Here is a 15,052-nt window from a genome sequence, read left to right on the forward strand (position 1 = left end):
GTTACGGTGAGCCCGGATTTGCGTAAGTGAGATGTGAGCCATAGGGACATTGTTAGCTATCTGCATAGGGCAGTGAAGCCCAAAATCTCACTATTGCAAGCACCGGTAGCGCATGATATTGGTAATACACCTGGGATTACATCTCGCATAGAAATATGACACAGCTGGAGACACAGCTTACACAGAGTCATGAGATGCATGACTTGGTATTTATTTATCTATCCATATATACAAACAAACTTCGCCTGGAAGATTAGGCTTCTCCATCTTCTACTAATTCGCCACAAACTATATATTTCCTTTCGAAGTGCTCATGCCAACCTCGCATGTTATCACTGAGAATTGTATCAGAGCTATGTGCTGAAAGAAATATGAGAGCATGTAACTTACATTTCCGCTCTTGTCAAATCGGAGAGGGTATCAAGTGGATCGTCAATGGGGGTAAGCATTTCTGTGTTGTGGAATCAGCTTATTAAATGCTCTATCGCTCTACCGATAAGCTTACCTAATTCGAAAGATTGCTTTGCCATTCCTCTTGATGCATCTCGTCCCGCAAAGTTACCGTACACTCCGTCTATCGGGTGGAAAATGTCAGCCTAACTGCGCCAGACACCATTCGCCATAAGTCTTGTTTCGAGCTCTCGTCTCCAACGGTTCCTCGCCTTTGCTCAACGCCGTCAACCGCCCGCGTCTTGTTTCCTCCTTCACTAACAAAATCTGCCTCCTAGCCTCCGTCTCTTGGCTTCTGCCACATATTCGCTCACGCCTCACACCTGCACTTCCTTCCCCTCCCCACCTTGTATACAGCTTTACAGCCATAGCCCGGCCTCCCGCTGATAGGTACCCTTCATCCTCGCCAGTGTGACCCCGTTCCCTCTCATTCGGCCGCCCGCTCGCCTACATGCTCTGACTTGTAGTTCAACTCACCCGGTCCGTAGAAAGTTTTGCCAGCAGTCACGTCGAAAACAGTCCTCTCGCCCCATTTTCCATCCAAACCAACTCTCAAAATAGCCAACAAAATCCTCTGGCCACCTTTCTTCTTACCAGTCCCATCATATTCTAATAATTCTTTAGCGGTATATTTTTTCTGACAAATAATATCGGGATGTTTTGAAGGTATCCAGTTATATACTTCCTCGGAATATGTACTTGCCGCCGGAGTCTGTTTTAAAGGATGAGGTACTATCAAGCGAAATACTAGGTATATTATCGGAGGGATAAGTAAAACGTTCAATGGATTTGCGAATGACATCTTATTGCCCTATCTCTTGTATACATATACGTTATAAGGCTATGCGATGCAAATATTGATTAGTACCTTTTTCTGCGAAATCAAAAGAAGGTCGCGTTATTTCGGCTTGAAAGAGTGACGAATGCGATGATAATCGTGATAAAAGATGGGGACCTCCGCTTTCGGCTGCAAGAGTAAATGTTATTTTGATGATTTAACGACCTCGTGCATTCTTCATTCTTCTCACTTCTAATCAATCTCAATATTCGCAAATATATGCTCATTTAGTACAAATATCACTCTAAAAATACTCATTGCTGCATCGATTTATATTACAGTCACTCATTTAACGATATTTGAAACATCCATACCACCAAAACGCCCATAATCAAGCAATAGTACCCGATGATGTATACCCGAGCTTCAGGTGGAATAGGCTCCACTTCCATGGGTTTGGTCGTCAGACGAAGTCCTCAAGGTTTGAAATCGCAACATGGGATCGGTAGTATACCAATCAGACGTGAGTTCGCATTCTATCTGACCGCATGCAGCAAGTAAAGCTGATATTTGGGAGCACAGAGCACCAAATTTACGCCAATGCTCTTAGTAACACGCTGCCGAATAGAGCATTCTCGTCATCCATACCTATTCCTTTACGGACTCTCACCTTAAGTCAACAAACCAGACTCTACCCTTCATTCAGTCGATCAGTGTCAACTCAGCCTCATTCGTCAAACAGTTCACCCACTTCACCTCCTCCATTTCCAATCGCTTCTAACCCTCAATCACCGCAGAATATTCACGATCCTCCATTAGGTACACCCCCTCCACTGCCCCCTACAACCCTTAGTGCTCTTCCTCCAAAAGCTACCGATCTTGCTAAAGCAGAAATAGAGAAAGAAGTGGCCAAAAAGGAAGAGAAGAAAAAGCCTACTGGACCATTGCCAGCTCGAATCTGGGCAGTTATAAAGAAAGAAGCAATTCATTATTGGTCTGGAACAAAGTTGTTAGGTCAAGAAATCAGAATTAGTTCGAAATTGCAGTGGAAAGTGTTAAATGGTGGAACTCTCACCAGAAGAGAAAGAAGACAAGTCAGTATCTCCATATCACCATCACTCTGACCACCATTGCTGAATCACTTGAATAGCTTCGAAGGACTACAACAGATTTACTTCGTCTTATCCCATTCTTGCCATTTGTGATAGTACCGTTCATGGAATTGTTACTTCCTGTAGCATTGAAATTGTTCCCCAACATGTTACCTTCCACATTCGAGGGAGAATTCGCAGCTGTAAGTCGCACTACCAATTGGATTAAAAAAGCTTATGCGCTAATATGAGCATATTTTTGTGATTAGAGCGAGAAACAAAGAAAATTATTGAAAGTTCGGATCGAAATGGCCAAATTCTTACAAGAGACAGTCAGAGAATCAGGTCTTAAAGCGGATAGTGTGGTCAAGAGCGAAGAATTCAAGGAGTTCTTCAGGAAGGTATGTTCGGACCTCACTCGTTTTGGTATCGCCTTTGATCAGGTTTAACGATACATATACTCCAGGTACGATCAACCGGTGAAACACCTTCGCAAACGGATGTGGTCAGAGTTGCAAAGTTATTCCACGATGACATAACATTGGATAACTTGTCAAGACCTCAATTAGTTTCAATGTGTAGATATATGAACATCAACGCTTTTGGTACGGATAACTTCCTGAAACACCAAATCCGAAGCAAGTTGGAAAAAGTTAGAGTCGATGATATGGTGAGTTGACCGCATAATCATGAAACACCTGATCGGGCTGAATTTACCAATCTACTGTAGATGATTCATGCCGAGGGTGTCGATTCCCTCTCAACGAAAGAACTTCAATCAGCCTGTCAATCTCGGGGTATACGATTCCAAGGTGTTTCACCTGCGAGATTACGTGAAGAGCTGGAACAATGGATCGAACTGCATTACACTAATGGTATTTCAGGTGTACTGTTGGTCTTGAGTAGAGCATTCAATTTCGAACAAAAGGGTGAAAACGTAATGGAGAGTTTGGTCACCACTCTCAGTAGTCTGCCCGAGAACTTGGTAAGCTATTTTTCAAGTATAGTCAACATTGTTCTTCAATACTGACCCAAAACACGAAAAGCTTAATGAAGCGGAACTCAACGTGTCAGATGAGGCGTCTTACAAGCAGAAACTGGAAGTCTTGCAACAGCAACAAGAGCTTATCGAAGACGAGGCTGATCAAGAGAAGGTAAGTCATGCTGTAAGTCTTATACCATGCAGTGCTGACAATTCACCGTCCGATGATAGGAGGAGCAAGAAGCACGAAAGGAAGATAAAGAGCGTAAAGAAGCTGAAGAAGCTGCTAAGCGTGAAGAGGAAGAGGCTGCCAGGCAAGCCGCAGCTGAAGCTTCTGGCGCAACTGAAGAACCCACTATTGCTGCTGCTGAAGAAGCCAAGGAACAACCCAAACCCGAGGATGACGCTAGGATGACAAAAGAACAACTTGGTGAATTGGCTGAAGCCTTGAGTATTCTCACTGCAAAAAGTAGTATTGTCAAAGAAAGGGATGAACTTAAATCTCTCTTGGAGGATAACCTGCTTTCTGAGGCAGAATCCAAGGAACGACAGGAAGAAAATTCTCCTTCTGTAGCTGTTTCTAAGAGAGTTAGGAAGATGATCCAAACTATCGATTCTCAATTGGAGAAATATGACGAGAAAGTCGGTTCCTCGCTCAATGTCATTGAGACCTCTCCACAAGGTCAAATCGCCCTTGCTGACCTGAAGAAAGCTTTGGGTGTGATCAAACATAAACCTTCGGATGAGATTATTGAGGGATTGGGTAAGAAATTGGATGTCGATCAAGACGGTTTCGTGGTATGTCGGATCCGGCCCGAGGCTTCGTATGGTTTCGCTGATGAAAATCTGCAGGAACTTGATCATGTTATTGAGCTTACGCAAGACCACGGTCTGGGTATATTACTTGAAGATGAGGAGGCAAGGAATATCCTTGATAAGGGATCGGATATAAGACATAGTAAAGATGTCAAAGAGCTCAAGTGAGTATCCTGGGTCTGGATATTTCAGGAGTCTTTTGGCTGACGAATTCCTACAATAGACCAAAGAGGGAAGATATCCTTTCAGAATAGGGGAAAAAGGAACACGTAGATAGACAAATCATCATATCAAATTGTGCACTATTCATACATCCATCTATGCATTGCTTCCCTTCCATTGCGAACATCTCACCCGTTTATAATGTCTGTCAAGGAGTATTTGTGTGCTCTTCGTATGCGTGATAGAATGATAGTAGCAGTAGTTCTTGCATTGTTGCTCATAGTGCACAGGGTTGATGACGTCGCACGGTGAATATGAATGCACGCGCCACTGGAACAACGGGATAAGTAAAAAGTGCGAAAAATTGACTTGACTTTAGGTCAATCTTGGGTTCCTTAAGATACATGTAGGTCGCCATCACATATAGTCAATAATCGATTAAATCCACCAGCGCACGACTATACTCCTCCCATATCATTTCAGCTTTCTTGCCCATCTTGAGATCGTGTGACAATCGCAATGCACCCACCATCTTGAGTTTCCGGCAGATTTTCATACAATTTTACAAACGATAGATTTCCTCTTCACTCGCGTGAAACCATATCCGGTGATTTCCTCACCATACAGAGCTCATTCTAAAATCGAATCCCAACCATAGTACATCATTGATCTTGAAAAAGGGGAGGGCAGCCTCAGTCTTGTACTTATATGCTTGATCTTAAGAACTAGACGATAGAGGCCAAGAGACAACTTGGGCACAGGACAAGATGGGGCTTTTGCCCCTTCCACCTTCACCGCCTTTATCAAATACCCCTGATCCTGGCTCAGAAATCATAATTCAATCTCAAGCTGGTCCATCAAATTCTCAACAACAACCATTTCAATTGAACTCAAGTCAAGATACGGTAGTGACTCCTCCTACATCACCATTACCTCTACCTTTATTAGGTAATCGCAAACGTAAACGTCAAAGGGGAAGTAAATTTGAAGATGAAGAATCAGTGTATTCAATAACAACTTCAGATGGGGAATTTTTACCTTCTCCTGCGGCTTCAGCTTCGACTACAACTTCAAGTGGGACAAGAATATTAAGAGGAGGTGGGAAAAGACAACAATCTACCAAATCAAGTAAACAGGGTTTACCAAATTCACAACATTCTTCATACTCTGCAACTACTAATACAGGTAGATCCAAGAAGAACAATCCTGGTGGAGAAAGAGGATCAGGAGGAAGTAGGAGGACTACTCGATCAAAAGCTAAAAGAGCGTTTAGTCCATCAGATTTGATAACTACCTCTTTAGAGGAAATAGCTATAGAGGAAGCAGCTGTTAAAGCGGAGATCAACAGATTAGGCTTAATGTTGAGAGACGTTAAAGGTGATGGAAATTGTCTATTTAGAGTCTTATCAGATCAAGGATTCGGTGGCGAGGTGAGTAAGAAATCCGAACGATATTGTGATTATGTATATATCGCTGATTTTACTTAAAGAAAAAACATAATGAAATCCGTAGATTAGTATGCGATTATTTGGAAACCCACAAAGATGTGATGGAAGGATTTGTCGTACCTTTTATGAAGGACGGCGAAGGTTATGAAGGCTATGTAACTCGTATGAGACAACTGAGTGAGTCCATCTTCTTATTCCATGCGATGGGCAATACTGATTTTTCACTTGCGCGGTAGAACAATTTGGCTCTCATATTGAAATACAAGCCGCTGCGAGAGTTTTCAAGCGAAATATAAGAGTAGTCATGTCTACTGTCAGTCAGCTTTCAGAGTAACTTTGTCTAAGATCGTACCAATATGCTGACGCCAGTGAACTGTGAAATAGACCTCATTTACCATTCCTTGGCAAACCGAAGCTACAACCTGCCGCGAACCACCTGAAACCCCTTCACCCGCAGACGTAGGACCTGTACCTACTACGCCGTCTCATCGGACTCGCTCAAAGACCATACATACTCCACATGCCCCTTCCATTCTACTACCAGAGTCCCTGCCTTCCGTCCAAGAGGATCGTTCAATGCTGTGGTTAGCTCTTTTTTCCCAAGCAGAACATTTCCAATCAATACGCCGCATGGGCGATCGAGAACATGGTCCAGCAGAAATTGAAGATAGATTGTCTATACCTCATGCAAGGGACGTTTCGGAGGCTGCGCGAAGAGAACGAGGGGAACTTATAGACGAGATCGAAAACAAGACACCTGTACCCCTTTCTTCTAAGGTTAGTCAAGTCCTCAGTAGCTTGCCACCCGGTCACGGAGTCTCCTCAGAACAAGTCGAGGGTATCTTAGGTCGGGCTCATGGCGATATCGGTGAAGCTGTTGAGATTTTGCTAGAACATATCAACCAAGAGAAAGAAGGCATAAGCGATAGAAGCGATTCAGGTTCCAGCGACCATGTCGAACAAATGCTTCTTTCTCCAAATTCCATTATCGCTCCTACCGATCCTCTATCGGGAAGGGATGCTGCAACACCTCAAGATTCAGGTCCGACCGAATGTGTCACCCAACACAGATCAGACACATCTCACAGTCCGAGTCACACTGCTACTACGTCTACTGAGTCTCGGTCCCACTCCAGGTCAAGGTCTAATAGCGACACATCTTTACAATCTGCAAGCACAAGCCAAACTGAAGCGTTTGATGATTCCGGAAACACGACGAACTTGAGCATGGGTATCAAAGATATGAAAGTGGATACCCAACTTCCCCGACCAGTCGACCAAGCTGTGATTAGTGATGACCAGAAACGCGGAGCTCGATCCGGTGTGAGAGGCGAGAGAAGACGGTCTGCCAGGCTGGGTACCGTGGGAGCATAGTAGGTCGTCGGGACCGTTGTCCCCCGTTAAGATCATATCACAGATGCTGATCAGTTTTATTTGCGCAGGATCGTAGACATAACATATTGGATGTACCGAAATCCGATCAACTTGATCTTTTTCGCATGTCATCGACGAGTGTGTTTATATCCTTCAAAGCAAAAAATCGTTGTAGTATTATAAGTCAGACTTTCTAGTAGCATTTTTTTTCTTGTGTTCATCTTTGTTATCAGATACGAACAATCATACAATCGGACCTCAATACAAACAATCAATTCCTCAGCATAAGTTGCGTTGGTGTAATGCATATCGTTAAATTACACATCAACCAAAGTGATAAATGTCCTCATCACGTGACCAAAATTCTAAACTTGGAGATTTAACTAGAAATCGCTTAGATCCTGATAGAAACGAAGCTAACCCAACATTTCGAGCAAAGACAACGTCTCCCCTGTAGTATTTACAAGAACTCACTAGTACGGTGTTATCCACGAGGTAATCTCAACCGCGGCCGTAATGCGCAGTACTCGTATATGGACCATTGCAGCTAATGTTTCGATTTTTATTGATTCGATGGATTATAAATTTCTCGACCACGTATTCCCATATTTTTCATGGCTCAATGTTAGACAAGCGATCTAATTCCTATCTAATTTGATGGCTTATGACGACAATGAAGATGAAATTTCGTGTACTAAGTACTGACTGAATACTCTCTAAGCGATTTAATCCGCGGTATTTGGAGTACACAATCAGCTAATTCTCTCTTTGTCAGCATACTAATTTTTGATTTCATACTGGAATCGGAAAGAAGCCTACGAACACTCATTTGAGTCGAAGATTAATGTTTATTCTAATATTCGACGATGTCGTCAAGTCGAGACCACGTCATGGGCCTTTATGTGTGTATATAAGCAATAAATTTATCTCTCACAATTGAAATTGGTTTCTTCAATCAAATATTACTTACTTTGCGATAATATATTACTTCACAGATAATAACATTAATCACTTTCATAAAACCAAATTCTTTACAGTAGTACAATTACATACACAATGGCCAAAGCAGCACGAGCTCGTAAGTAAACAGCAATCACCTTTTTTTCATTTATGCAAATTTGCAATTGACTTTGATTATCTTATCATTTTTAGCTGGAAGTGAATCCCAAACTAGTCGACCTAAATTTTCATTCAAAAATGTATTTAGTACAGGTCGACAGACATTTTGGGCAGTTTTCTTCATTTTATGGTTCTGTATCGATGTAGCAGAATTAGGATTAGTTTCTCAACAACTTCATAAATATGGAAATCAAACTATTAGTTATCCTACAGGAGAATATTATCATGCTTTAGGATTATTACTTTTTAGTACTATAATTGGTTTATTATTTTGCCTTTTCCACTGGGCAGTTGGATTAACACTTTATTTACCAATTTTCTTGGCTTTTGGTGTTTGGTGGGGTACAGGTGCTGGTATTCTTTATGGAACTCCTTTTGGACATGGTTTACAATGTAAACATACTTCAGATCCTTCAAGATTCCCTGCGAATTGGGTTCCTTTCTTAGGTGAATGTTCTAGAGTAACTGCAATTGAAGGTTTAGCTTGGGCTTTATGTAAGTCTTCATATCGGGATTTATTTCCTCGAATACTTTCGCTAATTATTTTTATGTAATTCAATAGTCGCTTTATCTGTCATCGGACTTTTCTACACCTTCCTTGACAAATTCTCCTTCCACTCAAAAAGATCAAGTGTTTATGACAAAGCCGAAGAGGGACATGCTCAAATCCCAGAAAAACACTAGACGAGTTCATTGTTGGCTTCGCCCATGCTTAATGCAATGACTCAACCTTAAATTATAGCCTTATAATTATTACGATTCTATAATAAACCGATAGCTACAGAATTAAATTCTATAATATGCATATAATACAAGTGAAATCGTTAGGTATCGTCAAACTTCATAAATAAATGCCTCTGTAGCACTCCTCAGCAACTACATCCCCCTCCTGTCCAAGTCTCTTCTTCCAGTCTGATCGGCTCAGCCTTACGTGCAGCAGTCGCAGATGATTTTGAATACAGTATAGGGTTTGCCAGAATCTGTTGGATGTACATTTAAACTCCAAATGGCCTGTCAAGAAAGTGTAATGGGGAGACTTACTCGTCTGACTAATTCCTCGAAAGCTTCTGGCACACCCAGCCTGGTCTTTGCAGAACATTCTGAATCAATGTCAGTAGGGTCAGGCTGAAATGGATTGATAGAATGCTCACCGATGAAAAGCGCACCCATCCGTTGAGCAAACGCTTTTCCCTCGTCTGTCGTTACCTGTCTTGAGAATTCCTGCGGAATGTTGTATTTAGCGTGTTACAGCAAATATGCGTTATAAAAATAGCTAACCTTATCCACCTTATTACCTACCATCATCTTCACCACACCTTCTCCACAATAAGTATCTATCTCTTTGAACCATTTGAGGAGTTCATCGAAAGTCGGTCGAGATGAGACATCATACACTACAATCAGGCGAATTATTAGTTTACTTGCACAAACATAATGAATTTGTCTTCCACACATCACTTACCCAGTACAACACCTTGAGCACCTCTATAATAACTTGAAGTTAGAGTTCGAAATCTCTCTTGACCAGCCGTATCCTGATTGCAAAAACGATACCATAAGCAATGATTAGAGAGATAAAGATAATAGAGCACTGTTGACATTAAATGACTTACCCAAACTGATAATTTGTATCTCTTCCCGTCTAGTTCTATACTTTTCACTTTGAAATCCACACCTATAGTAGCTGCCGTTTCTTCATCCGTGAGAAATTCATTATCGGTGAATCGCAATAATAATGATGATTTACCTGGTTGAAGCTACAATTTCAGCTTTGAATGATTTGAAATCATCCCGTTGGTAACTCACCAACACTTGAATTACCTATCAGTAATAATTTGAGGTTCAGATTGGGCTGATTAGTTGAGCTCATAGCAGCTCAAATCTCTCCTCAATCAACTATACTCTTCTAAAATTCATGTATGTAACGTATCATTGTAAACAGATAAAACAATTTCAAGAAGGCCATATGTGATGCATCGTCATTATTCGAGTAACGCGTCATGTTATTCAATTTCCTTAGGCGGGTGGCAAAATTGCGATTATTGAAATCGTTGAAATGTAGCAAACCTGACTCAAATTATGATTCGTATTTCGAGTCTATACTAAACATGCATGATGAAAAGCTTGTTTACTATAGTATACCACGCAGTCTAGCTTCTCTCAATGCTCTTCCTCGAGGTCCAGCTTCATGCATAGCTGCATTCCATACTGTATCAGGTGTACCGGTACTTGTCGTACTTGTTCGTGAGCTCGCCTTGGAATGTGAATACGAGTAAAGAGATTCCGGTCGAGATTTATGACTTATTGCTGGTTGTCGGATCAGAGATGATTTCCTTACTTTTAATTTTGGTAAAGTCGAAAGTACAGATACTGCATTCGCTCTTACATCCGACATCCTGAGGACAAAATTGTCATTATATTTACGGACATCGACTAGAGAAAAAGGGTACAAACCTTAATCGATAAGCAGGAGGAGTTAAACCTTTACCAAATGTGTTATTGACGTGATTCGAACTGAGCAAAGCAATAACGATATTGAGAAAATGAAAACCCAATACACTGAAAGAAGCAGTTGCAAAATTGTGTAAATTTTCCCGTTCAAAATGAATCCATTTCGATTTACATCCTGGTAAGGTAGTTCGAGGATAACATCTTTTTGAGTAGGTAGCATCATCTATATACCGATTTACAATTTAAGCATGACCAAGTTGATTGAAAGCTATTGGGACTCACGTAATGGATTATAATACCCGCAACATCTTAGCGAATTCTGAATAGTTAGTCGTTCTTGATCATCTAGAAATTGGCTCCATGATTGATTCAATTTTCTTTCTAATTGTAATGCACCTCGCTTGTAAGATGTATATCCAACCAAACACATAGACAAGACTATTGGCCATAATAATAAGTTGTAAAAAGCCAATATAGGTCTCGAGTTGAGGAGAACACCAGTAAATCCAATGAATCCCGTGAAAATGCATAATAACGATGCGAGAGTGAGGACTGTCAAGTATGTTAGCTCATGATCAAAGAACGTTCACTTACAAATCACTATATCTGGATCCGATACCATTGTTACATCGCTATGTGGATTGACTGTCTTATCAGCCTTGATCTAGCAGAATTGACTCACCCCGACCCAGAATCAGTAGTGCCCATGTTAATCCCGCTACTCCATATGCAAACACCTATACGTCAGCTAAGTTTGAGCAGACTCACAACTTACAGTCATGACAGACAATAGCAATATCCATTTGTATCCGGTCCATCTCTCTCTCCTTCCTTTCTCAGCTTCCTTGACCCGTCGTGGAGCAGGAAATTTGTTCGTGAGCTTCTCACTGATATCCTTACTAGCCAAGTTATCGAATTTACCTTCGTCCTTGTAGAATGCAGAGGGGTAGAAGGGCACGGCCAATGTGGAAGTCGAAGACGTTGTGCTGCGAGAGGTGGCCAAGGAAGTCAAAGATCGAGCTGACAATGCGGGTGATGTAGGAGCGAGAGATGATGGTGTACGACGAGAAAATGGATTTCTAAGCGATTTCAGACTTGATAAAACGCTATTTGGTCTATAATCAGAATCTCGAGGTGTTCGAGGACTCGATGTACCAATCGTACTTTCGCCTGTACCTCTGCCAGATGAGCTTGTTCTGGAAGAAATTATACTAGGAGGACCACCTTTTGTTTTTCGAATATCTAAAGGTAAAGGAGGTACAGGTCTATCTTTACTATCTATTCTAGGAAATAAAGTAGATTCGAAATATTCACTTCTGCTCGCTCGTTCTCCATTTGAATACGATTTAGGATCGGTTCGATGTCTTTTTAAAGCTGCTAAAGATTCAGCAGAATCCGCTGAATTACTTGTGATTTCATCATTTGATCTCGACCTAGATGCTATAGGTCCATGACGAGTAGCTTGAATTGGACTATAATTGTCACTTCTATTAGAGGGAATGAGTCTAATAGTAGGATTTGGGTGTTCTCTCGTTTCCATCAGAGGTGATGGTCGAGAATAACGTTCAAGTACATCATTATAACCTAATCCTAAGTTCCTGGCATTGTTTAAGAAGCCCGGTAGCTGGGTGTATGGCGATAGTAGAGCTGGTGAATAAGGGATATCTACGTCTAAATGAGGTAAAGGTGAGTTGGGATTGGGCGATCTACGTCGAAGCCCTGCGTTGTCGTAGGACATGTCGTGAAGTATCGTGATCAAGGAAACTAGTGATGTGCATCATATGTTCTGGGATCATGATGCTACTCAAATTCCTAGTAAATCAACCCATTATTGTGGAACTATGTTTTCGACTTTCCCAGCTATCAAAGAAAATTCCGTTCAGATCCAAGCTGGACGCCTGGCCAGCCGTCCAGATGACTGTTGAGACATCTTGCCCATAACCATACGCCTGAAGCAGAACATGCACCAATAATGATATCGTAGCTTGTAGCTGCTCTTACTCATGCAGCTTTGGCTTTTCTGCTTTAGGGAGTATGCAGAATACATGTCAGTCGCGTAGAGTATGGTATTTTTGGGTACTTTTCTGGAATCCCACTTCAGGCACGTCGAAACGTTATGGAGTGACGTCGTCTTGACTCTAATCGTTTGACTTACCGTAAATACCTCCACAATATGATGTCTACCTTTTCTCAGACCCCGTGAAGGCAGTATCGAAAGACGTCACATCTGAGTCTCGTGTTCGCAAAATGACAGTACGACTGGGCATTGAACTGAGAATGCATTTCATTGTTTTATATTTCATCCCCACAAAGAATAGTAACCTATAAAATCGACTGCAAAGATGGCGGATATCGATAATGAACAGGTCAATGACATTGAGATAGGTATTGTGGGTAGCGGAAGTATGGGAGGTGTGAGTTAATTTTCATTGGAATAGTCCCCTTTGAAGAGCAAATCAAATTGACAGAACTACAGGGTATGACATTGCTGTTTGCCGAACATGGCTCCAGAATCGGTTGTTACGATTATGAAGAAAAAGCGGTCCAAAAGCTGATGGACACAGCTAAAGAGGACGAAAAAGTAGATGACAAGTATGTACATGGATTTACATCTCTTGAAAAACTTGTCAACGCTTTCCCCAAACATGGAAGTAAAGATAAACAACCTAGAATACTTGTACTTAGTATGCCTCATGGTAAACCCGTTGATGGGGTTGCAGAAAAATTATTCCCATTGTTGGATAAGGGTGATATCATAATTGATGGAGGCAATGAATGGTGGGAAGAAACGGAAAGAAGACAAGCTGCAGCCAAAGAAAAGGGTATTGAATGGGTTGGAATGGGTGTAAGTGGAGGATATCAAGCTGCTAGACATGGTCCTTCTTGTTCGCCTGGTGGAACAGAGGAAGCATGGAAAGTGATTAAACCATATTTAGAGACTTGGGCTGCTAAAACTCCTGAAGGTGAACCTTGCGTTTTACATATGGGACCAGGTGGAGCTGGACATTACGTCAAAATGATACATAACGGAATTGAACATGCTCATCTTTCTATACTTTGTGAAGTTCGAGGACTTCTTCATGATCAACTTAATCTCTCAAATGACGAAATATCCGATCTTTTCGAATCATGGTGGAAAGATGGACCACTTCGTGGAAATTTCTTAATTGGTATAGGGTTCAAAGGTCTCCGTTTCAAAGAAGGAGGAGGTATCAAGGACGCAAAGGATGGTATAGTGGAGAAGATCGAAGACAAGGTCACTCAGGATGTTGATCTTTCCGAGGTAAGCTACGTTTACCTGCATCTCGTATCTTCCCTTTACTGATCTATATCATGATAGGGTACAGGTACTTGGTCGACTAAGGTATGTTATCATGGTATCATATCGTCTTGCAACTTAGTCGTTGACTATCTTGACCTCTAGGAAATCGGCGAAAGACACGTTGCGGCTCCTGCCATCGCAGCGGCTCATCAATTACGCATTATCTCTTCGGACAAATTCGAGCGATCTAAAGTTGCCGACAATCTCGCTCTTCCCCAACCTTCCAAAGCAGCTGAAGCCAATCTTGACAAAGGGGAAAAAGATAAACTCATGAAGACCATACACACAGCTGTATATGGGGCAATTTTGGGAGCATTCGTTCAAGGCCTTGATGTATATTAGATTCTGTTGGCGCATCAAATACAGGGCATACACAGGCTGACACAAAGAATAGATCATTACCAAGGCATCTCAAGATCAAGTAAGTGAAACCATCTGTGTTCAAGAGTACACTGCTGATTGTGATCCTCTGCGCTCAGAAATGGAACATATCACTTGCTGATTGTATTAAGATTTGGAGACAAGGATGTATAATTCAGTCAGGTGAGCCCCTGGACTACTTCTCACTACATCGTGAAAGCAGGGCACTCATACAAAACCTAGATGCAATCGCCGAATTCTTCCTCCCTTTGTTCGAGAAATTCCCCAGGTCAGAACCTCTGAACCTTCTTAAAAGCATACCAGAAATAGCGAAAGAACTCGCCAAGACATACGATGCTCAGAAAAAGCTATATAGCATTGCAATCGAAACAGACGCTGTTGCTCCTGCTCTTGGTGCTTCACTCGAATATATCAAAGCTGTCAATTGTAGAGATCTTGACACCAATTTCATGGAGCTTGAGCTTGATTGTAAGTCATCGATCGAATATGTCCATACCTCACACTAACAATCTACGCAGACTTCGGTCATCATAATTACGATATCAAAGGCGAAACCGAGAAAGGACACGAGAAAGGTAAACACCATACTGAATTTTCCAAGACGCCAGGAGTGTAGATACATATATCGCGAGAAAATTCATGCATACGATACGATTATCTATTATACGACCTAGCCAA

The 15,052-nt window shown here is 41.6% G+C and overlaps 7 protein-coding genes across 7 annotated transcripts; 4 read left to right on the plus strand and 3 right to left on the minus strand.

Moving 5' to 3' along the window:
- Window positions 1-253: 253 nt before the first annotated feature.
- I206_100292 (uncharacterized protein) lies at window positions 254-1,252 on the minus strand (the record flags this gene model as incomplete). The annotated part of the gene is made up of 4 exons (XM_019152808.1): window positions 254-335; window positions 391-451; window positions 506-574; window positions 928-1,252. 4 exons carry the CDS (start codon window positions 1,250-1,252, stop codon window positions 254-256), a joined length of 537 nt encoding a protein of 178 aa, XP_019014946.1.
- Window positions 1,253-1,636: 384 nt separating this feature from the next.
- Window positions 1,637-4,371, plus strand: I206_100293 (uncharacterized protein; the record flags this gene model as incomplete). The annotated part of the gene is made up of 10 exons (XM_019152807.2): window positions 1,637-1,751; window positions 1,811-2,322; window positions 2,379-2,522; window positions 2,589-2,720; window positions 2,786-2,989; window positions 3,050-3,304; window positions 3,366-3,473; window positions 3,533-4,099; window positions 4,154-4,281; window positions 4,341-4,371. The coding sequence occupies 10 exons, from the start codon at window positions 1,637-1,639 to the stop codon at window positions 4,369-4,371; spliced, it is 2,196 nt and encodes a 731-aa protein (XP_019014945.2).
- Window positions 4,372-5,046: 675 nt separating this feature from the next.
- I206_100294 (uncharacterized protein) lies at window positions 5,047-7,101 on the plus strand (the record flags this gene model as incomplete). Its single annotated transcript, XM_019152806.1, has 4 exons — window positions 5,047-5,709; window positions 5,769-5,904; window positions 5,964-6,040; window positions 6,112-7,101. The coding sequence occupies 4 exons, from the start codon at window positions 5,047-5,049 to the stop codon at window positions 7,099-7,101; spliced, it is 1,866 nt and encodes a 621-aa protein (XP_019014944.1).
- A 1,056-nt stretch (window positions 7,102-8,157) lies between these two features.
- On the plus strand, window positions 8,158-8,904 carry I206_100295 (uncharacterized protein; the record flags this gene model as incomplete). The annotated part of the gene is made up of 3 exons (XM_019152805.1): window positions 8,158-8,179; window positions 8,254-8,715; window positions 8,783-8,904. The coding sequence occupies 3 exons, from the start codon at window positions 8,158-8,160 to the stop codon at window positions 8,902-8,904; spliced, it is 606 nt and encodes a 201-aa protein (XP_019014943.1).
- Window positions 8,905-9,089: 185 nt separating this feature from the next.
- I206_100296 (uncharacterized protein) lies at window positions 9,090-10,090 on the minus strand (the record flags this gene model as incomplete). The annotated part of the gene is made up of 7 exons (XM_019152804.1): window positions 9,090-9,200; window positions 9,262-9,320; window positions 9,372-9,441; window positions 9,499-9,614; window positions 9,683-9,755; window positions 9,834-9,967; window positions 10,027-10,090. 7 exons carry the CDS (start codon window positions 10,088-10,090, stop codon window positions 9,090-9,092), a joined length of 627 nt encoding a protein of 208 aa, XP_019014942.1.
- A 261-nt stretch (window positions 10,091-10,351) lies between these two features.
- On the minus strand, window positions 10,352-12,409 carry I206_100297 (uncharacterized protein; the record flags this gene model as incomplete). Its single annotated transcript, XM_070202166.1, has 5 exons — window positions 10,352-10,616; window positions 10,675-10,894; window positions 10,954-11,223; window positions 11,266-11,335; window positions 11,447-12,409. The coding sequence occupies 5 exons, from the start codon at window positions 12,407-12,409 to the stop codon at window positions 10,352-10,354; spliced, it is 1,788 nt and encodes a 595-aa protein (XP_070058267.1).
- Window positions 12,410-13,013: 604 nt separating this feature from the next.
- On the plus strand, window positions 13,014-14,990 carry I206_100298 (6-phosphogluconate dehydrogenase (decarboxylating); the record flags this gene model as incomplete). The annotated part of the gene is made up of 8 exons (XM_019152802.1): window positions 13,014-13,085; window positions 13,148-13,954; window positions 14,012-14,035; window positions 14,096-14,326; window positions 14,388-14,414; window positions 14,473-14,536; window positions 14,597-14,842; window positions 14,893-14,990. The coding sequence occupies 8 exons, from the start codon at window positions 13,014-13,016 to the stop codon at window positions 14,988-14,990; spliced, it is 1,569 nt and encodes a 522-aa protein (XP_019014940.1).
- Window positions 14,991-15,052: the final 62 nt, after the last annotated feature.

The sequence above is a fragment of the Kwoniella pini genome, chromosome 1, assembly GCF_000512605.2.
Source record: "Kwoniella pini CBS 10737 chromosome 1, complete sequence".
Taxonomy (NCBI): Eukaryota; Fungi; Basidiomycota; class Tremellomycetes; order Tremellales; family Cryptococcaceae; genus Kwoniella; species Kwoniella pini.